This window comes from Cryptomeria japonica, chromosome 10, assembly GCF_030272615.1.
Source record: "Cryptomeria japonica chromosome 10, Sugi_1.0, whole genome shotgun sequence".
Classification (NCBI taxonomy): Eukaryota; Viridiplantae; Streptophyta; class Pinopsida; order Cupressales; family Cupressaceae; genus Cryptomeria; species Cryptomeria japonica.
The window spans coordinates 483,490,861-483,514,608 of record NC_081414.1 but is presented as its reverse complement, the minus strand read 5'-3'; the positions used below and the strand labels follow the sequence as shown (position 1 = coordinate 483,514,608).

At 38.6% G+C, this 23,748-nt stretch overlaps 1 protein-coding gene across 7 annotated transcripts in view; it reads left to right on the top strand.

Moving 5' to 3' along the window:
• The window catches only part of LOC131039436 (uncharacterized), a 107,881-nt gene extending 93,417 nt beyond the window's left edge, over positions 1-14,464 (top strand). For all 7 annotated transcript variants that reach the window (XM_059213561.1, XM_057972211.2, XM_057972206.2 and 4 more), the window contains one exon: positions 13,953-14,464. In XM_059213561.1, the coding sequence (XP_059069544.1) occupies positions 13,953-14,039 (87 nt within the window). In that variant the 3' untranslated portion in view covers positions 14,040-14,464. The remainder of the gene's footprint in view (positions 1-13,952) is intronic.
• The last annotated feature ends 9,284 nt before the right edge of the window (positions 14,465-23,748 follow it).

The window sequence follows — 23,748 nt, the reverse complement described above, 5'->3', positions numbered from 1 at the left end:
GTACAAGCCTATGGCTCAGAGGGCCGTGCACCCTCTCGCCCTGGCCCCCTGCGAAGGCGTTTAAAGTAGGTCCTGGATGATTCAACAGCCATAGTCGCTCCCCGTGACACCATGCCATGCTCACCAACATTAGGAACAACTGTGTCATGCTCACCAACATCAGGAACAACTGTGTCACTCTGAGTCTTAGTATTTCTTGTCTCTGCTCGTGCTCTCTGCTCCTCTGCCATAGCTACAGCCTCAGCCCCTATATCTACTTGGTCGATCCAATCAATGTCATCATCACTAAATACAGATGTAGGAGTCCCAGGAGCTCTCTGATTCTCATTGGCCCACTCTGCTTCAAGATCAACCTCATCTAGAATGATAGGAGACATGTCAACTATTGCATTCTTTCTCATTCTCAGGCGGAGGTTGTAGTGAACAAAGACGAGATCATTCATCTTCTCCATAGATAATCTATTGCGCCTCTTGGAGTGTATGTGCTCAAACATACTCCAATTGCGCTCACAACCTGATGCGCTGCATGGTTGGCTCAAGATGCGAATGGCCAACTTCTGGATATTTGGTGTCTCTGGGCCAAAAAAGTTCCACCAATGATCTGAGTTTGAAATGAGAAAAATAAATAAAATTAGTCTCACTCATGAACTCATTTAACAAGTTACCATATAGTATTGAATAAAACTAAAATTAAGCCTTACAATTTATTTTTACCTGGCTTCATAGCTGTCCTACCGTCTTTGGCGACAGGATGAGAGAAGGTCTCCCCTTGTGCATCTGAGAACACCTGTAGCTCTCAAAAAGGTCTATCTGAGAAGTACCAGCAGGTCCCATCTTCTCCATGATTGCATATAGCCCATTAAGGACCTCCACATCAGCCTTGAAAGAAGGGATAAAATGGAATGCCAGATTCAGATAATAGGCTATTGCATGGATGGGCCTATGAAGCTGATGATGCCATCTCCTATCAATGATCTCCCAAATGGGACCACACTTGCTCTCATCTTGTCCATATACGAATCTGATGACCTCCTTCACCCTATCCATGCCCTCATATATATAGCCCATTGCGGGCTTATCTCCATCCACAACTCGCAACAAAACCACCAAGGGCTTAACAAACTGCAAAATTGAAAATATTGTGTAATTTAGAAAAATGAGCAAATAAGAGAATACATATAATAAGTTATAAAACTTGAAGTTAAATTGTAGAATTTATAAAAAAATTAGCTTCACTATCTCATCACAAGGGACCCAAAAGCCTTGCTCATCAAAAATGCAGTCTGCCATATCTTTCCCTGCAGGGGTGGTAGCATAGGATGAGGAAGACCACTCCTCACCAACAATCATACGTCTCAAGCCAGACTTAGACCTAAGCATGGACTGCAATGTGAGGAAGTTTGTGGCAAATCTTGTGATTCCTGGACGAGCTAACTCCTTCTACTCTGTGTATTGTCTCATAAGAGCCAACACCCATGAATGATTATATACAAATTTGCAGACATTTCTTGCCCTTTCTACACATCTCTTGACCCATGGGATTTTTCCAATATCCTCCAACATGAGGTCAATGCAATGAGCAGCACATGGAGTCCAAACTATAGATGGGTGCCTCTCCATCAATAGTCTACCTGTAACAACATAATTTGTTGCATTGTAAATTGTAATTAATGGAGGTACAAACTACAAGATAGTAATTAATTTGCAAACAAAATTAGTTTGTAATCAAAAGTTTACCCGCAGCAACATAATTTGCTGCATTGTCGGTCACCACCTGTACCACGTTCTCCTCACCCACATCTTCAATCACCTCCTCTATCTGCTCACATAGGTAGGTGGCATTCTTGCAATGGGCGGAGGCATCAATGGACTTGATGAAAACGGTGCCCCCTGAAATAAAAAAATAAAGCTAGGTCAATGATCATTCAATAAACCATTAGATAAAAAATAAAAATTAAAGACTATATGAAACTAAAATTAATCAATCACCTGCGGAAGAAACAAGAAAATTAAGGAGAGTTCTATTTCTCCTATCCGTCCAACCATCAGTCATGATGGTGCAACCTTTAGTGCTCCATATCTGGCGTTCATCTAAATCCTTCTTCACATCATCCACCATTTGAGACAAAATGGGTCCCCTCAAATCACTCTCACTAGGGGCTTTGAATCCCGCCCCGCATATGGTAATGGCATCAACCATTTGTTGCCAATAAGGAGACCTGTCGCAAAGAAACTCAATGAGATAAGTTAAGTATAAAAATTAAAACAATCAAAGTTATCAAACATAAAAGTTAGTAAAACATTCACCTGGCTACAAAGAATGGAATACAGCTGTAGCTCCAAAACCTGCCAACTGCCATTTTAGTAGCATCATGGACCTCCTTGTTCCAACCTATGCCCTCAAGCGACGGTTGGGACCCAGGAATAGTGCGAGGCACAAAGAAGGAATCCAACCTAGATTTACGAATCCTTGGTCCAATGGTAGCACTCCCACTACAAATACTAGTGCTAGGAGCATAAGATGTGGCGGTGGCACTGCCACTTATAGAAGCAGAAGCAGAAACGGAAGCACCAGCACTAGCAAACTGAGTGGGGCGATATGGAGGTAAGGAATAAGGGCCTCCAACACAACCTCGGGACTCACCGAGTTTGGCGAGTTTGGGCCCTTATTCCTTACCTCCATAGAGTGACACAACTGTTCCTGATGTTGGTGAGCATGACACAGTTGTTCCTGATGTTGGTGAGCATGGCATGGTGTCACGGGGAGCGACTATGGTTGCTGAATCATCCAAGACCTACTTTAAACGCCTTCGCAGGGGGCCAGGGCGAGAGGGTGCACGGCCCTCTGAGCCATAGGCTTGTACACTTGTAGTTGTATTTACTATTTACTATTTACCTTTGGTATTTGTATGAAACATTTGATGATGATCATATGATGACATGGAATTTTTATTCCATGAGTTTTGTAATATTGTATACATTTGACAATATTTATATATCTATGTTTGTTATTTTCTTCAGCTACAATTTGCGTTTATGCTTATGTGATTGATGTATACTTGTGTATGTAATCAAATGAGTCGAGTTTGATGATGTTTTTGTGTCTTTAAGGTGTATTCAATAAAGGGTGTCTGAAACAAGTTTTAAATCTTTAAAAATCTCTAAATTTCTTGAGTTTTTCACTTTCTCGAGTCTAGCCGAGTCTGGAGCCGAGTCTGACGTCGAGTCCTGAGTCCGAGTCCGAGTCGGCCCCGAGCCGAGTCCGAGTCCCGTTTCTTTGGTTGATAGTGATTCGCTCAACATTTTCAATTGTTTGAAGGTGTCTCATAATCCTAGTTTAATTAAGAACTCCTTAAACCTTATTAAAGACTTTGATAATGTCTTTATATTACATTTTTTAGGGAAGGTAATTCCCTTGCGAATTCCTTTGCTAATATTGGTGTTTTGCGAAGGGATGAATTTAATTGGAATCAGAATGGCCCTCTCCCCCCTAATGTCAAAGACATTTTTAAACTTGGTATGCTGCATGGTAAATAACGTGTTATGGACTTTGTGGAAGGCTATTACCATTGGCGTCTATAATCTTGGGAGATCAAGTGTTTTAACGATGACATTTGGAGAGATTATATCCTTGTGATCTGCCAATTAATTATTGCCACACGGATTGTGGGCGTTTTTGGGTTCCAGTTTTCTTTTCCTGGTTATTAGAAGACAGATTGTTGCAGAGAGGTTTTGGTGGCTTGGAAAACGACTGCATACGGGTGGGGTAGACCTATTCCTGCTCATTTGTGGGTGGATTCCAGCATGGGCAGTGATAGGAACGATAGGAATCTATCTCTTGTGATGATGTTAGAATGAAAAAGGAAATTTGGAGGATTTTGAGAAGGGGTGGGGTTACTCATTTGGAGCATCTCCATGGCCACTAATAGAAGGCGATTGAAATGTTTTGTAAAGGATGGAAGTACTATAAGCTAACTATTGGTAGCAAGAGCATGGATATTTCAAAGGAGCTTATTGCGAAGATTACAGGGTTATCCAAGAAGGTAGAAAGATAGTCAAGGACAAAAAAACTTCAAAGATAGTAGTGGATATTTTTTTCAAGGGCAAGCAGGGGAAGAAGCTGGTTAACAAAGCGTAGGGCGGATACCAAGTAAAATCCTTATAACCTCTTCGGGTGGGTCTGGTTAAGGCCTTGGTTCAATACTTTACTCTTGAGGGGCGGTTCATTAATGCTTATGGTTACCATTCTTCATTGTTTAACCATTTTCGACATAAACAAAAGGTCTCTTTTCCTTTCTACCTGTTGTCCTCCTTGGAAGCTAGTCTTAAAGAACATAACAAACATGAAAGGAACTGTGTTCTCCATGAGGGTTTGATCCTTCTAATTCTGGAATGTTTTAAAGCCCTCTCGTCATCTTCTAAGGGGAAAGGCCATGTAAAATCCCCTATGCAGATGGAAAACACGAGGTTTGAGGATGATATGGACACAAAGATAGGGGATGAGGATGAGGAATTCCTGGATTAAGACTGGGAAACAAAAGATAGTGTATCCTTGGAGCATAAAAAATAAAATTTTCCCGTTAGGAATGAAAAAGGAAGATTCATTAAAAGGAAAAAGGTGGGGCAGCCTTCTCCTAGTATGGAGGGAGAAGATTTGGTGGATGAAGAGTCGACTGAGAACCAAAATCTTGGAACAAAGAATGATGTGGGTATGGGTGAAGGCTCCATGGGAGTGGCTCCTTCTCCTCCCTCTTCTAAGTGGGCTGGTGATGACAATACCAATCACCCTCCCTTCCCAAGGGATTGGTAGAAAGATTCCCCTTTCTTTGGTGGCAAACAAGAGAATCCTCCAAACCTTTTGGGCATTGCCAGAGATGCTGCTGTTGACCAGTTTTGGATTTCTAAGTGGCTTTTCCTGGAAATGAACCAGGTAAATATCAACATTCGGTCCCTGAAAAGTAAAATGGATGCTTTGGAAAAAGGTGGTGGTCCGTTAACTTTGGGACTAGAGATGGTAATCAGATTATAGAAGAAGAAAAGAAAAGAATGTAGCTAAAGATGTAGCTCACCTGAAAACAGATTATGAAGGCCGTTTAGCGGTTTTGGAAGCAAAAATAAAAAGGATTGATGACAACCTCACGAACCTAGTGAATATGAGCTATAGAACAATTGACAATAGTGCTGAAGGGATTAAAAGCCTTGTGGATCAATGGTAGAAAATGCAAGCCTCGAGATCTGGGGACAATATTGTTATTGATCTGTATAAGGCTGATAAGGGTAAGCAAGTTAGTGATGACAATGGACCTTCTACTTGGACCAGGGGGAATCTCAAAAAGACCAGGGAGCAAGCCAATCTCGAATCACAAGATCTGAAGAACCTGTCTCAGAGTTTGGACCAAATGGAAATTGAAGTTGCCGAAGCACTGAAAAATCGGTGTTAATTTTCTGCCATTCTTTGTTTCAGGGCTGCTGTGTTAGAGGTATGTCTTTTTTGGTTTGGTTTTTGTTGTTGTTGAGCTGCGGGTTGGCTGTGTATTTCTTGTTGGCATCTCTTTGTTCTTAGGGTTTTGGGGTCCTTTCAAAATCTGATTTTCCCTTAATCAAAAGCCATAGAAATGGCTATTTAGTTGCCAGTATTTGTTTGGAAGGGTTTTTGGTTTAAACACCTATTTCTTTGTATATATTTTTTGCTGATGATTAATGAAGTTTTTTCATTGCATTCCCAAATTTATTATGGTATCAAAGCAAATATTTTTCGGGTGTCTGTGATGCAATCGATAGGTGACTGTGTAAGGAGAAGTGCTGTGTGGGAAATATAGGAGTGTGCAAACTGAGAATAGCAGTCTCAAGCATCAAGAGAGAATTGTATGTGATCAAAGAAGAGTGTATACATAAAACTCAGAAAGAAGATAAAGCATGTTATTGCGGGTGTTGCAGATCTACAGGTCAGCACCCTAAAGAAAATGCAGCTCATGGATGATATTGTGGGCTGATAAAAAGGAATACCAGTGTAAGATTGTAATTCTTGACCATACTACACACAAAGGCTCTAGAGAATCCCATATAAATCTGTCCCTTAGCCCTAAAACAGTAATAATTATCCTTTGTTTTAGATTCAAGTCTGGTTGGCTAATGTCTTGGGTTGATCCAAATATTTCCTTTGCCTTCGTAAAATTAATTTTCATCAACAACATTTTTAGGTGGATTTTTGATTCAGGATTCATGACAATATTACTCTTTTGACATTTACATTGATCCAACCATCTTGGCTAGGCATTTGTTACAATAAAGGCTTTCAAATCATTGGGCTTATATTGGGTATATCATGACACCTAAAGTACATTTGCAATGTTTTTGAATAAAGGTAAATTAAGTTTGAAGGGAACCTAAAACCCTTTACATCAAAATGCTGCCTAAAAGATAAGCACAGCCAACTGACAGCCAACCATTAACAAACCAACATAAAACATTGGGCTTATATTTGGTATATCATGACACCTAAATTACATTTGCAACGTTTTTGATTAAAGGTAAATTAAGTTTTGAAGGGACCCTGAAACCGTTTACATCAAAATGCTGCCTAAAAGATAAGCACAACCAACCAACAATCAACCATCAACAAACCAACAGAAAACAAAATAGAAAATGGGCTACAGACAAGACTATTGTGAATCCTTAAGGATCTTTGCTGCTTCAATATCTTTGCATCATGCAAGTTGACCACCTCTTGAAACACCATTTTCTGATCTTCCATGGGCTTCTTGAAGGGCGAGCACTCGACCCCTGCTTCTCAGAATAATTCTTATTACCTTTAATCAAAACCTTGCCAGCATCAACAACAACTACCAGCTTCCCTTTCAGATCCTCAGTACTCATATTTTTGACCTTCTTTGTTAAGAACACGGAGCCCTTCAACACTATTCTGAATAGTTGTCTGGCTAACCTTCACAATTGTTTCCAACTTCTGATGCACCTTTTGAATGGTGTCCTCCAGCATCTTAATATGGCCCTCATAGTCATTTTTCAAAAGGCTGACATCTTTAGCAGCTTCCTCCAAAATAGCAAGCATCTTTGTATTCTCAGCCTTGTTTCACGAAGGAACATTTGCAATGTTATTATGTAGAACTTCCTATGTTTCCACAATACTTCTTATCTAATTTTGATCTCATTTTAATTAAATCCACTGATAGACAAACAGTTGTTGCTTTGAGGTAAAATGATCTTTGTGAATTTTTATTAATAAAATTTTCAGGTGGATTTTTGAATTTGGTTCAGATTCATGAAACTTTGCTCTTTTGGCCTTCACATTGATCCAACCATCTTGACTAGGCATTTTTTTACAATAGAGGGTTTCAAATCATCGAGCTTATATTTGGTTTACTATGACACCTAAAGTATGTTTGTATTATTACTATGTTGAACCCCCATTTTTTACACAATATTTCCTACCCAATTTTGATCTCATTTTGAGATTTAATTAAATCCACTGATAGATATTACGGGATTGTAATTGGTAAAAAATGATTGTTATATTAACAGATGAGCAAATACGCTCAATATAAAGATTTACATAATGTACATAAAATCAAGTTTTTAAAAAGAAACTGCGAATAAGATCAAAAAGATCTTGTTAGAAATATTTACATAATATTGCATAATTGAGCATTAAATAATAAAGTATTATTCTAATACCCTCCCTTAATGCTCAATCTTTCAACTACACTAATAGACCCCTTGAATTTTACAAACTTATTTGGATTGAGGGGCTTGGTGAGAATATCTGTTGGCTGCTCCGTTGTAGGAACGTACAACAACTGAATGGATCCGTTTTCAACCAACTGTCGAATGTAATGACAACGAAGCTCTACGTGTTTGGTTCTTTCATGGAAGACTGGATTCTTGGCAAGTTTGAGAACTCCCTGATTGTTAGAGAACAAGGGAGTCGGACCTGCTTGAGATATTTGCATATTTGCAAGCATCCGACGAAGCCAAACTGCCTCACAAGCTGCCTTAACTGCTCCCCGATATTCTGCTTCTATCGAGGAGAAAGCCACTGCCTGCTGCTTCTTACTAGTCCAAGTGACTGCACCGGATCCCAAACTGAACACATCCAGAGGTTGACTTCTTGTCATTAGCCAAACCTGCCCAATCTGAATCTGTGAACCCACTGAGTCTAGGATCATGACTCCTAGTGTAAAGAAGTCCATAATCAGAGGTGCCTTTCACATAACGCAGCACACGCTTCGTTGCTACCCAATGATCAGCCTTGGGGGCTGTCATGAAGCGTGAAATGTAGTTCACTGCAAAACTGAGATCAGGTCTAGTAGCAGTAAGATAGATGAGACTGCCCACTAGTTGCCTGGATTGTGGTTCATCTACACGAGGAGAGTTAGACTTGGCCGACAACTTCAAGCCAGTCTCCATAGGTGTGGAAGCAAGTTTGCAATCCTGCATTCGAAACCTGTCAAGCAAGTTCCTGGCATACTTAGACTGAGAAATAAAAATGCTACCATCAGTCTGCCAAACCTCAACACCCAAACAATAATGGAGAAGCCCCAAATCTGTCATATCAAAATCTTGACACAGATCTTGTTTGATTTCTGCAATCAAATGTGTTGAACTGCCAATAATGATTAAGTCATCCACATAGACAACAAGAAAGAGAATATCACCACCACAGTGTTTGATATACATATTACTGTCAGAGGGGCAACAGTGAAAACTATGAGCAACCAAGTACTGATCAATCTTAATATACCACGCTCGAGGTGCCTGTTTAAGTCCATAGAGTGCTTTAACGAGTCTACATACTTGATGTTTTTTGCCAACAACCTTGAAACCAGGAGGTTGCGTCATGTAGACTTCTTCTCGCAACTCACCGTTGAGGAAGGCACTCTTAACATCTATCTAATGGACTTTGCATCCAAACTGAGCTGCAATAGCAAGAAGAAGATGAATGGTACTCATCTTAGCAGTAGGAGCAAATGTCTCCTCATAATCAATGCCCTCTCGCTGTGTGAATCCTTGAGCAACTAATCTGGCCTTGTATTTATCTAAGGTACCATCTACATGATACTTGAACTTATAGACCCATTTGCAGCTAATGGGTTTCTTCCCTGGAGGAAGATCAGAGAGAACCCAGGTGTTGTTGTTCAAAAGGCTTTGGTACTCTGCATCCATTGCCTTGTATTTATCTAAGGTACCATATGCATGATACTTGACCTTATAGACCCATTTGCAGCTAATGGGTTTCTTCCCTGGAGGAAGATCAGAGAGAACCCAGGTGTTGTTCTTCAGAAGGCTTTGGTTTTCTTTATCCATTGCCTGTTCCCACTCTGGAATCCCTTTTGCTTCGGTACAAGTTTGAGGCTCATAAATGCTGTGAATGTTGGCCATGAGAGCAAAGTTAACAATATTTTGCTTCTTGCCCTTATTTTTGGAAGATCTACCCTCAATGAGCTCATCAGGACGAAGATCACTGATGGTCTTAACCCACCACTTAGGCTAAAGAGTAGATGTGCCAACATCAGATTGAGGAGGAATAACTTGAAATGGAGGAGGAAGAGGATCGGCAACAGGTGGAAGATTAGCATCATTTGGAGGAAATTCAGGTAGTGCATCACCAAATTCAGATTCTGCATCATCCCTCCCATCAGGTGAACCAAATGGATGACGAATACCTAAATCAAAAGCCTTCAAAGGTGGATCCTCAGAATTCTGCTTAGACGAGGAAAGCTGAAATAGTCCTCAATCTTCATCAAAGACAACATCGCAACTGAAGATGAGACAATCAGTGTCTACGTCAATCAGTAGGTAGGCCTTATGGTTGTCACTGTATCCTGTAAACATGAGCTTCTGACTCTTGGAATCCAACTTAGAGCGCTTGGCATCTGGAATCCAAACATATGCAAGAGAGCTAAAAACTTTTAAATGACTGATCCTGGGTTTGCGACCAGTCCAGGTTTCCTCGGGAGTCTTCCCTTTAACAACATGAGTGGGAGACCTATTAAGGAGATAGACTGCAGTAAACACTGCTTCTGCCCAATACTTCTTAGGTTCATTTCTGTGTTCCAGCATAGACCTAGCCATTTCTGTAATGGTATGGTTACGACGTTCTACAACGCCTTTCTGTTGAGGGGTGTATGGTGTGGTTAACTGACGTTTTATGCCATGTGTATCACAGAAAGTGGAGACAGTAGTAGAACAAAACTCCCCCCCATTATCAGACCTAAGAGTAATAATAGAACAACCAGACTCTTTTTCTACCAAGGCCTTAAATTTCTGAAATACAGGAATCACATCTGATTTCTGCCTAAGAAAGTACACCCACATCTTACGATTGTAATCATCAACAAAAAGTAAGAAATACCTGCACCCAGTAATAGAAGTAGCATTCACTGGACTACATACATCAGTGTGGACCAACTACAATACCTTAGAGGCTCGCCATGAGTCACCATCCTTGAACCATTGTCCTGTGCTGCTTCCCAGCTTGACAAGCTTCACAAACTCGCTGATTCTGAGTTTGAATTTCAGGTAGGCGATGTACTAAATCTTCCCGAACAAGCTAAGGAAGATAATGAATGTTCAGGTGACCATATCATTGATGCCATAGACGGGAGATAGAGGAGGATTTTGCTGCGAAGGCATGCTCAAGAGAATCACCCGTGTCCACAAGTCTATAAAGACCATGATCCTCAATAGCAACAACAACTGTAGTGCGTGTCGCACGATCAACAATAGAACACTTATGTGCATTGAAGATGACATCAAGCTGAGGACAATGCCGCATAATTTGACTCACGTAGAAAAGGTTTAGTTCCATGCCAGGAACGTAGTACACATTGAGGAATATGAGATTCCTCCCACCAGATTGTATTTGAACGTTGCCCTTGACGACAACTGTATACTCACCTCCAAAAATAACTGAATCAGTATAGGGAGAGAATTTTGTAAACCAATCACGCTTGTGAGTGAAATATCGAAAAGCACCAGAATCAATATACCAAGCAAAAGATTTCACATGGTCTGCAAGTCTTTTAGCCATGAAGGTGTAAAAGGCAGACACTTTCTGCTCTGTGTGCTCAACGATATTGGCTTTAGGCTAAGACCCTCCTTGCTTCCGCTGATTGGAAGCTATCCGATTGCGACAATCCTTAATCAGATGGCCATATTTGTGACAATAATTGCATTGAACTTTCTTCTTTTTCGAGCCTTCTTGTGACTGACTAGAGCCCTTTTGTTGAGAAAACTGAGATGACTGAGATTTGCCTTTATCCTTGTGAAATGATTTGGCTGCAAATGCTTGCTTAGAGGAGGATGAAGTGACACTGCTACCAAACTGTTGTTTCTAGCGATCCTGCTGTAGAAGTTTGGTGCACAACTCTGAAAATTTCAGATCAACATTCGTAGACGTAATGTTGAGTCTCTATGAAGTGCTCGTAGGATTTTGGTAGACTTTTGAGGGTTATGACTATCATATCCTCTTCCTCCATTTTCCGACCAATAGCTTTTGAGCTGATCTCGAATGTCCTTAATCTTCGTGAGATGCTCCTGTAAGGACATGCGTTCATCCATCATGATAGAGAAGAACTGGTTCTTCAAGAAGAACGCTCAACTTTTGTTGAATGTTTCATGCAACTCCTTCAGATGCTTCCAAATTTCTGAGGCTGACTGGCCAGAAGGAATCTGAGGTAGCTGGTCATCTGTGACAGAAAGCTTGAGAAGCATGATAGCTTCCCTATTGCAGTCATCAAATTTGTCTTGATCGGCTCTAGCTGCAGAAGGACGAGATTCTTTTCCCAAGACAAGATCATCTAGGCGGCGATATTCGAAGATTGTCAGCATGCGCTACTTCCAGGTGTTATAATTTTTGTCATTGAATCGCTGACTGCCTTCCAACATCAAGTTGGTCAATGACGCCATCTTGCACATTCCCAATGCACGAAAAATGAAAATCAGAGAAGAGGCGATAGCACGGAATACAAAGCACAAATCCTAATGCAAAAAACAGAGGCAGATATAGGTACAAACTTTAAAAAACAGATGAAGTACGACTGACACAGATTTCGAGAAAAAATTTCGGCTGATCCAAAAAAAACCGACAAAGACCCATAAGAGCTCTCAAAAAACCCGCAAGGAATCTGAAATCTAAATGCAGATACGACGGCTCAAAAATTGAGGCACGGAAAACGATACACCCAGAAAAATCGGAGAGTAACCCAGTTCAGATCTCGAAAAACCCAGAAGGAATCTGGTATCAGATTTCCAAAGGCAGCAAAAACGGAGGGTTTTCGCCAAAACCCTAGCCGCAGGTCTGAATTGGAAGAAAATCGCGTTGCTTGGGCGACAAAATAAAATTGTGTGATGCGATTTTTTAATTTGCAGACAAAAATATCCAAGAAACACGAAATGGAGCCGCCGAAAAAGATTTTCGTTGCCTAAAACACAGTCTCGTCACTAAAAAACTGACGAAAATGCAAATGTTTTTTTTTTCTTTCCCCGAAAATATTTCATGGGTTGCAGAGATGAAGCCGCGAAATCGCATTAGACGCCGACGCGAATTTAATAACCACGAAAAACGACGCTGAAGCAGAAGGTGCAGATGGCGGGAAGTTGCGCTGGATGTCACACGGGTTTGGCGCCGCAAATCCACGAAAAAATGCCCAGAAAACTTTGAAAATGCAGAAATTTTTTTGAAAAGATTTCTGACGAATTTTTTGTTACGGCTCTGATACCATATTACAGGATTGTAATTGGTAAAAAATGATTTTTATATTAATTAACAGATGAGCAAATACACTCAATATAAAGATTTACACAATGTACATAAAAGCAAGTTTCTAAAAAGAAACTGCGAATAAGATCAGAAAGATCTTGTTAGAAATATTTACATAATATTACATAATTGAGCATTAAATAATAAATTATTATTCTAATAATAGACAGACAGTTGTTGCTTTGGGATATAATGATCTTTGTTTATTTTAATCAACAAATATTTCAGGGGATTTTTGAGTTGGTTCAGGTTTCATGATAACATTTCCCGTTTGGCATTCACATTAATCTGAACATCTTGAAAGGGCATTTGTTACAATAAAGGGTTTCAAATTATCAGGCTTATATTTGGTATATTATGAGGCCTAATGTACATTTGCAATATTACTACTTTGAATTTTCTATGTTTCCATAATGCTTCCTACATAATTTTGATCTCATTTTGAGTTGTTGCTTTGAGGTAAAATGGTCTTTTATCTGTTGTATACTAATGCTATTGGGCAAGAAACTTAATCTTTGGTGTATGGAGGTGCTGGTATATTCAATGCATCCATAACAAGAGCAGGAAATGAAAATTCATCTATTTGGATCAAAGTTAGTTCATTGTGCCCCCGAGGCAGTAGGAAGTGCTTTACAACTATTTTTAGGATTTTTTAAATTGCATGAAAATTGTCAAAGCAATTTCTAGTGGACTGAGAGTTCAACAGATAGACCTCCTGATTTACAAACATTATTGAATGTAATAGGTTCAATGACAACTTTGTGTGCATGATCATATTATTTCACAGTACAATTTATTGATGACTGAACCTTTTGAACCCCATTGTTTATGTTGTTCTCATCTCCAATACCGACAAGCAAATGAGTTGTGATGCCTAGAGTATGAGCATTGATTTTTTTTTTCTTTCTGAAATCTCCAATACAAGTCTTTTGTCCACATAGGTACCCGAACCGGACACCATACAACCTTTTTTACCTACCTTGTACATTTTCTATATCAAGCTGTCTCGTTTGGTCAAAATTGAGAGATATAAAATTCACATACATCCCCTAGCCCTTCAATTAGTAGCTCTGTATGATAGGAATTCAAAGTCTTGGTGTTACATCAAGCAAATATAGATATTCATTGAGCAAATTTTTGTAGAGATGATTATTTATATGATCTGTTGTGGCAGGGTGACATCAATGGAAGTGGCTTGGGCCTTGTTTCTTGGTGGGCTGATGATGGAGATGCGGAAGCTGAAGAGGATGCAGACAATTAGAAGCTTTTAGTTTGTATGGTTGTTTTATGTCTTTCCATTGTCTTTTGGAAAAAGTGAAACAAAGCTCTAAATTTTTTCATTGGAATTTAGATTCCCAGTTTTATTTTCATGTCAGACTCTACTGCTATTATTTTTGTATCTTAAAAATTTCATGAAAGAACAATTTGAATTGGTACTCTAGGTTAGTGCAGTGGTTTTGGTTGATCCAACCAAATTGGTCTTTCTTCCTATATTTCTGTGGGAAATAATTTTTTTTACCTATTTTGTTCACAATTAGATTGTTGCCTCGAGGCCTTCTTGTAGCATTGATGGTGGTATTGTTGATTAGCTGAGTGGGATATAGATGATTTTAATGTGTCAAGATAAACATTATACCATTGTTGGTGCACACTTTTTGTTATTAACTAAGTTTATACCTTGAGTTAGTTAGATGCAAAGATATCAATATAAAATTTACTCATAATATTGTCATCTTTGGTCTTTGTTTTTGGTATGGATCAATCCTCTCGGCTTTTCAAAGACCATTGCTATATTTTTGTTATTCTTATTCATTCCATTTGAAGATCTAATTAAACGATATATGCATTAGCCTAAATTAATAAATAATAATTAAAAAATATTATTGATGTCCACATGAAAGTTAAATAACTCAGTTTGAAGATCCAATCATATGAATTTTGCATGGGATGATTTGCTTGTTATGCATGTTGGGCCTAATGAATGAATAAATATTATTAATCTTAGTGGTAACTGTTGCTTGAAATGAGCACAAACCATGACAATGAGAAGCTTCGGCCAACTTCACCAACCAAGCAATCTCTAGAGAAGGTTGGCTCCGATGTAGTCTATTCTAGTTCTAGCCTATATTGATAGAGAGTGGGAGAACTCTTGAAAGACAACTGAAATGCACAAGAACATAATCTACAAATAATTTAGAATCGTAAAATCATCTCATATCGTAAAGTGATTGTGATTGAGTGCAATATCTAGGGGTACAACTGATATAAGTTTTATTTTCCTGTTACTATATTTTGTAATGTGTTTCCAGTTGATGTTAGTTCTGTTGCAACAGTTGGACAACAGCAATAGAGTGCTACCAAACCTGCAATCTGCCTTATCACATCTTCCAGAGGTATATCTAATGTTTGGCATTTGAATGCTTGTAAACAATATCTAGAAACACCCAATCATCAGCTACACTGAAACCACCACTTAAACACTTAACACACACCCAAACACATCAAAATGAGACTTTACGTTGATCAGGTATAAGTCTGAAACTAAATATAATTGTTGCTGGTTCTCCTAGGACAACAACAACAAATTGCATAGAACTCAACAAAACATCGCTTCTCCACGGTGAAAACCGTCAGGAACAACAAATAACACTAAGGTGCTCGAAACAAAGGGAAATTGACTCCCAAAATGGAGCAATGCAACTTCAAACTTCCCATGTCGATCAGGTATAAGTCTGAAACTAAATATGATTGTTGCTGGTTCTCCTAGGACAACAACAACAAATTGCATAGAACTCAACAAAACATCACTTCTCCACCGTGAAAACTGTCAGGAACAACAAACAACACTAAGGTGCTCGAAACAAAGGGAAATTGACTCCCAAAATGGAGCAATGCAACTTCAAACTTCCCATGTCGCTTTCGCAACATGTATGTCTTGGTTATGGAGTAGTCCTGCCCACAAACTTCTAACTCCCGTAAAACTGTATGGCATGTAATTAACTTCAGCCGCAACACTTAAAAAATAAGGTAAATGATTTATAATGCCCAACAATGAAAACTCCAGAATGGTATGGCTAGCTTGGAATCCTATTGAATTGCCTTATAACACTTGAAAGAATTTCTATAACACTAGGAAAGAAATATCAAAATCTTGCAATTCAAAACATAGCAAAAAACTTCATCTTGAAAAATGACTTCTTCACTTGTAGGCATAGTTGTGGCCTTTGTTTAAAACCACTCAACCTAGTTAGGGGGCTTTTCATGCTCGAAACCAAATTATTTAAGAGGGTTTGGAAGAACATAGGTTCTCTAGTACATAAACAAATATCAATTCATGTCTAACCCTTCAAATGAGCTCTCAATTCTGTTTTATACATTTTAGAGGAAAAAATATAATAATAAATAATAATCCATCATGGAAAAAGACCCCCTTGTGCCTAGGTGTCCCCTTTAAAATACATTTAAAAAATAATAATTATAGTTGTCTTTTTAATATTTTCACTTTGAGACGATTAAAGTAATAATTATTTAATAATTCAATATAATACCCAATTTGTGGAAAGTATCAAAATGACAAATGTGAATTTTTGACAATACCAACATGACATTGAAGACTTAGGATGATGATTTGAAGCAACTAAGTGACTACCTAAAAGTAACATGCTTCTCCAAGAATTTTAGAAAGTTCTCAAAAGATTGAAAAACAAATTTGAAAACATCAAGAGGTTCACCAATTCCAATTGAACTTATTGCCATGAACAACCAGAGATTAATCTTGTGCTCTCCAAGAACTCTAGAGTTCTCCCTTACCAATTAACCTACGAGAAAACTTGAAAAATAGCCTAATTGATCACAAGCTAGTCGTGCTCGAAAAGGGGGTACTATAGTCCTCCCTCCCTAGAAATGCTTGTGCTCAAGCAATTACAAGTTTGGATGTTTCAAAATTTTCTCTCTTCCAAGTAGTATCCTCCACAAGAAAATTCTTCTTAACCTAATATCCTTTGATGTTCCTCTTTCTCAATATGCACTCTATAAAATTAATCCTTGTTTTAGGAACCAAGATGAGTTCTTTTCTCCATCCAAAGAAGGTAACTCTGAAGAGGCAACCACATTGCATGCAAGTGCCTTCTTGAGGTGTGAACATGGAGAACATTATGAACCTTGCTACTTTTTAGTAACTTCAACTCATCCCACTTCTCCAATTCTCTTGGAGGTCTTTAATGGGCCATAAAATTGTGGCTTGAGCTTTTTGATTCTTCTTGAGAGTAGATTTATTGTAGGGTTGCAATTGCCTATAGGGTGGAAACCTTAGATACACCATATCTCCAACCTTAAATGTGTGCTTTATGCAGTGTTGATTTGTATACAATTTTTGTTGATTTTTTGCATATTGAAGTTTGTCTTTCAATGATTTCATGATATTTTGATTTGTTGCATTTTCATAATTTTGATAGATTTTGTAAAGACTATGGCATTACTAGATAAAAAACAGCCTCATACTCTCCACAAAAAAATGTAGTTGCATAAAGAATGAATATGACACTAATGAAGAAGGCTAGGAGTATGTTGAGTGGTGTTGGTCTAGAACAAAGTTTTGGGTTGAAATTATTGAAATTGCTTGCTACCCGGTTAACAGGTCTCCTACATCAACTCTTGTTGATAAAATGCCTATCAAGACATGGTAAGGTCATAAGCCTTCATGTACCATCTTAGAGTTTTTGGTTGCGAGACATGTACGTGTGCCAAGGGATAAGTGAGCAAAGTTGGAGAACAAGGTCGCGAAATGTATCTTTATTGGATACATTTATGGTGTGAAAGGTTACAAGCTTTGGGACCCTATTGCACAAAACTGTAATACATAGTAGAAATGTTATTTTTTAGAGAAATTAAGTCTCCTATTACATTGCAACAATAACAAACTAAATAGGAAGATTTGATTCAAGTCCCCTCTGTGCCTAAAAGAGTTGAATAGAGAACCTATATAGGAAAGAAGTTGAGGAGAGCTCATCTAACTTTGAATCTTTAGAAGTGGAGGAAAAACCTCCAACTCATCTTGTTTGAAGGTCTACAAGATAGAAAAGTATCTGAAAGGTATTAACCCGATGATTGGATATGTATTTTTGCTTTGAATGGTAATGTGGATGGATCTAAATCTGTAGAAGAGACATTAGGTATGAATGATGCAGAATTCTTGAAGATTGCTATGGAAGAGAAATGATAACTTTGAAAAAGAATAATACATGGGATCTTCCATTTCTCGAAGGACAAAAACCTACTAGTTGTAAATGCGTGCCCAAGAAAAAGATTGGTTCAGATGAAGGTATTGAGAAGTATATAGCAAAGTTGGTTGTGAAAGGCTACTCTCAGGTTGAGGGTATTGATTATGGTGAGATATTTTCTCTTGTTGCAAAAATGACATCCATTAGATTTTTGTTTTCTATTGTTGCAGCTTATGATTTAAAAGTTGTGCAAATGGATGTGAAAAATGCTTTCTTTTATGGTGATTCGGAGGATGATATTTATATAACACAACCAGAGCACTATGTGGTAAAAGTTAAAAGTAATTTGGTATGTAAATTGAAGAAGTCTTTGTATGTCCTCAATTAGAGTACTAGGATGTGGTACCAAAAATTTGATACGTATATGTTGAGTTTGAGTTTTGAGCGTTCTAAATTAGATCACTATACTTATTATAAATCTGTTGGTGGTCATTTCCTATACATTGCATTATATGTTGATGATATGTTATTCATTGGTAAGGGAAATGTATGATTTCAGAACTAAAGTCTCAACTTGTGGCTAAATTTGAAATGAAAGATCTTGGTGCAACAAAACACATTCTTGAGATGACAATTAGAAGAGATAGAGTGAACAAAAAGGTCTAGCTAGGCCAAAGTGTGTATGTGAATTCAATTTTATAGAGGTTCAATATGCACGATAGTACACCACTATGTGTTCCTTTTATAGTTGGAACAAAGTTATCTATTTTAGATTGTCCTACATCCCCATTAGAGATGAAAGACATGAGAAAAGTACCTTACCATAGTGATGTAAGTTTGATGAATGCTATGTCTTCATTAGACCAAACATAGCTCAAGTAGTGAGAGTTCTTTGTAAATACATGTCTAATTTTGGTAGAGTTCATTAGGATGGAGTTAAAAGAGTCTTTAAATATTTAAAGAGCACTCAAGAGTGTTCTTTGTGTTATCATGAAAATTTGGTAGGAGATGTGATTTCCCTTGCTATTCATGGTTATGTGGATTCAAATTGGGCGGGTGAGATTGATAGAAAAAGATCCACTAGTGATTATGTGTTTACTTTATTTGGTGGTGCAATTAGTTGAATGAGTGAGTGACAGACTGTGGTTGCTTTGTCTTTACTGAAGCAACATATATGGCAACTACTTGTGATTTGCCTAGCTAAGAACCCAACATTTCATTCCTAGACCAAACGCATTGATGTTCAGTATCATTTTGTTTGAAATATGATCAAATATGACAAGGTGAAGCTGGTTAAGGTAGAAACTTTGATGAATGTTGTAGATTCTTTAACTAAGGTTGTGAGCAATTAATTTATAGTGTAGATACTCCCTTTGGTCTTACAGGGTGTTCGACAAGTGGGAGAATGTTAGAAAAATGGTGTCTCAACCTCACATTTACATAAGGTTACTATTTATTGTAAGTTTTCATTTGAGCAAGAATTGGTCTGAAATTTTCCCCAAAGCTTTGGATTGGCTAGATAAGTTTGTAGGTAAATTTTTATTGCAAGATCATATCTAGATTTGAAGATATTAAAGTTTCTATTCTCAAAAGTGGTAGACGAAAGTTTTATAGTTAATTTTGAGAGATCTAAAAGCTCTAAATTTTCTTGAAAGTGTCTATAACTTGCACAACGGGTTAGAGATTGATAGAGCACATTGCAAGATTTTCAACGCTTCAAACAGTTTGTCAATCAGACACCCAGTTCAAAAATTATGGCTCTTATGGAGAAGGGAAAGTGTAGGGTGGCTCTTATGGAGAAGAAAATTCTCACACGTGTGAGCACCCTTGGGTCAAAGATTAGGTGGAGGGGAAAGTGAGCCTTGCATGTAAGCTCATGTGAGGGGGAGGCACATGTGGACCTAGGTAGGTGGGATGGATTTAAAATTGGGGAAAATGCTAATGATGATTAGGATTGGGTTAATAAGGCTTAATGAAGGGGATTAAATGAAGGATTTATATGAATCAAGATATTAGTTAATTAATTGTGCATTAACTAACTAATTGAGATTAGGGAAATATTGAAGAAATTGGATAAGGTTGGGGATTGGATTGAATTTTAATAGAATGGGGAATTTATATAATTAATTGATAAATTAATTATATGGCTAGGGAATAAATTTAATTAAATACAATTTAAATAATTTTTAGAAGAATAAGGACTAACATAATTAATACAATTAATTATGCGAGAAGGCATCAATTAGTTAAATATTAATTTGATTAATTTAGGTTTCTACATTTTGCTCCTCTTTTACGTGGTGGCAATAAATTGGCAATGGGTAAAAGAAGAAGATGCCCCAACAAGGAAAATGGAGTGCCATAGGCGGGATTCGTGTAAGGGATGCCCCCTCGAGAATTTAATTAAAATTTGTAAATTTTACAAGAAAATTTTCGAAAAGAAGAAAAATGAAGGAAAGAGAAAGAGAGGAAAAGAAAGAATATGACAAAAGAACGAATAAAGAAGAAGGAAAATGAAGTGAAGAATGACAGTTAGAAGGTCAAGAGGACATATATAGGCCACATAGGGCCCATGGAAGGGTCACTTTCACATACAGTTCACAGGCGAAGGAGCACTTAGAACACAAAGTTGATCCTACCTCACCACCAATAGTGAGGAGAGCACGTTCAGTGTTACCAATGACCACCTAGGCACAAAGAGCTACTGAGTACACTATCCTACCTTTGTCGTTTGGTAGCATAGGTGCATTAATTACAAATTTAATGCTAGATTTCAGGGTACAAAAGTTAGCGGGGTGTAGATGATCACTGGTTCGACATTTGCACCCCTCTAGCGGCATCTCCGCTTAGAGAGTCGTGTCTGCGTAGATGGGGACCGTTTACGAGGGCAAAAGGGCACATGCGCAGACACTGGTCCAACAATTAGTTTCTATAGTGGAGCAAAACAGGGGGAAAGAGTACAAAATGATGTCTGCATCTGTAAAACAACATTGACGTTGCGGGTTCAACGTCTTCGCCAACCCAACAATGTCTTCATCTAGGAGGGACAAATAAAAAGGGGAAGAAGGGATAAGAGAAAAATGGCAAGTGAGAGGATGCCATAGCAGGCATGGGAGGGCAAATGGCTAGAAAAGAGTTGACTGGTGTATGCTTGCTAGATCAGGGAGGGGATGAAGACGTCCTAATGGTAGAGGCCAAAGCTAGAGGAGAGGGGAGGGGACAGAGGGCACAATAGGTGTCAAGGGTGAGGAGGTAGGGCATAAGGGACATATACAAATTTCACATGTATAGGTATAGGTGTAGGCCCCATGTGTATAGGTGTAGATCCTGCAGGTACATGTACAACGATATCCTAGCCACCAACATAGTTGTTACAAGTGCGATTGTCGTTGCACCAAAATATTGACCTGTTAATGCCCGATACAACCACTAGACTTATAGAATCCATTGGAGGCAATTAAGCCATGTCACAAACCCAAGCGTTGCGTTGCACAACACAAGGAGACCAAGGGCAGACACCTTGAACCAATCCCCCCAGCGCAAGCGAGGGGTTTGAACCTGTGACCAAGCTCTGATACCACTTGTTACAAGTGTGGTTGCCATTGCACCAAAAGATCGACCTGTTAATGCTCAATACAACCACTAGACTTATAGAATCCACAGGGGGCGGTTAGGCTATGTCACAAACCCAAGCGTTGTACTGCACAACACAAGGAGACCAAGGGTGCACACCATGCAACAATAGCCACAACCACCATCATAACCACAAATCACTCAAGCTATGGTTGAATAGACTATGGTGAAGAGGAACACAAAGAGGGCTCTAGTAGCGATCTTGGAGGATGTGGTTCAAAGGGAGAGGACTGGGGTAGACGTAGGGCAAGTTGAGACATATAGGAAGAGGGCTCGAGCCAACAGTTTATAGGTCAAGCAAGACAGTTTACAGGTGGCCCTAGATGTGGCAGTAGTAGAGAGGGGTGCCTACAAGATAGAGGCGAAGGTTACGAAGGAGGTCCTATAGGAAGCTAGGGGCGGGGAGGTGGTGGCACAGATGTATGAGATGGACATAGAGCTGGAGGGATTGAGGGCATAACTAACATGGGCCTAGGAAGATGCTACCCGGCTATGCGGGGAGAGAGATGTGGTGCGATAGGTCGTAGCACCAAAACGACTTACTCAAGTGTTCACAGAGGCCATGGAGGCACGACAGGCAATAGAGAGGGCCTTACTGGAGGCTCAATATTACAGAGACTTGTAGCAGGATGTAGTACTAGTGCTAGTAGACCAATTGGTGCCATCTTTCACCGAGAGGACACAGACATAACAAACTCAGTTGGAAAATTCCTTAGCTTGGGGAACTATGTTATCACCAAATAGAAGGTCAATGAAGCCATGAGCTTCATATCCATAGTGTCATAAGTGGAGACATTTTATTGACATATAATAGGTAAAGTTGGAACAATACTCACTCAAATGAAGCCATCTTACCCAAAATTTATGTTGTCTTTACATTTAGTTTTTTAAATAACCTTCCACCCACTTATCTATAATCTCCATTCTCTTGTTGGTTTGTGGTCGATAACTAGTTCTAGGAATGAGTTTAATCCCACTCAAACTGAAATGCTTTTGCCAAATAGACTGAACTTTCTGCCCTTGTCACTAAGAGTGCATTTTGGCATTCCATGCAATCCGCACACCTTTGAACAATAGCTATTCTAAAGTCTATAAAAATATCAAGTGTGCAGAATTGGTTAATTAGTCGACAACATAAATATACCCTTTCCCTTACTCTTTTGTGATCTAGTGATGAAGTTCATTGAAATACATGTTTTCACTTTTGATTGGGAATAGGTAAGGGATACAACAAAGTAGTGATAAAAGTGTGCTCATTTTTGTTTTGTTGACACACTTTGCATCCTTTTTTATACTTAAGAACATCTTCCTTAATCCTCTTCCATGAAAATATTTCATGAATCTTCTTGTAACGAAAAAAATCCCTGGTCACTAGCCAAGGGAGCATCATCGAAAGTCCTCAAACTTTTCTTTGAGATTTGATGCAGGTACTATAAAGATTCTTTCATTTTAGAAGATTAGTTCATTCATTACCATGTACTTTTCATCTTGTAATGCACTCTCCAGGACACTACTAGCAAATGAATTATATACATACTCCACAAGGATTTTCTCCTTCCAAATGACAATTGTGTCCATCATGGTACTCAAAATGTGGTCTTCTTGACAATGTATCACCCATCACATTCTTCTTCTACTTGACACATTCAATGTCAAAATTGTAAGCTTATAGCTACACCCAATTGTGTTGTCTTTCATTGAGTTCTTTTTTTATGAGGAAGTGCTTGAGACTATTATTGTTTGTTTTGACAATGAACTTCCCTCCAACCAAATTTTGTGTAAATTTTGCCAAGTCCTTTATAATAGCTAACATTTCCTTATCATGGACATAATGACTCTTTAATCCTCTTAACTTTCTGCTTTCAAATGCAATGTGATGCTTGTTTTACATTAGGACAACACCTCTCCTTCTTCAAATGCATCACATGCAAGCTCGAAAGGTTTGGAAAAATATGGTGTGGCCAAAATAGGACAAGTCATCTTGATTTGTTTGAACTGATCAAATGATTGTTGCATTGTTGCAGAGTATACAAATGCCTTTTTCTCGATGAGAGAAGTAAGTGGGACAACCAATTGTGAGAATCTCTTCAAAAATATCCAATAGAAGCCATACAGCTC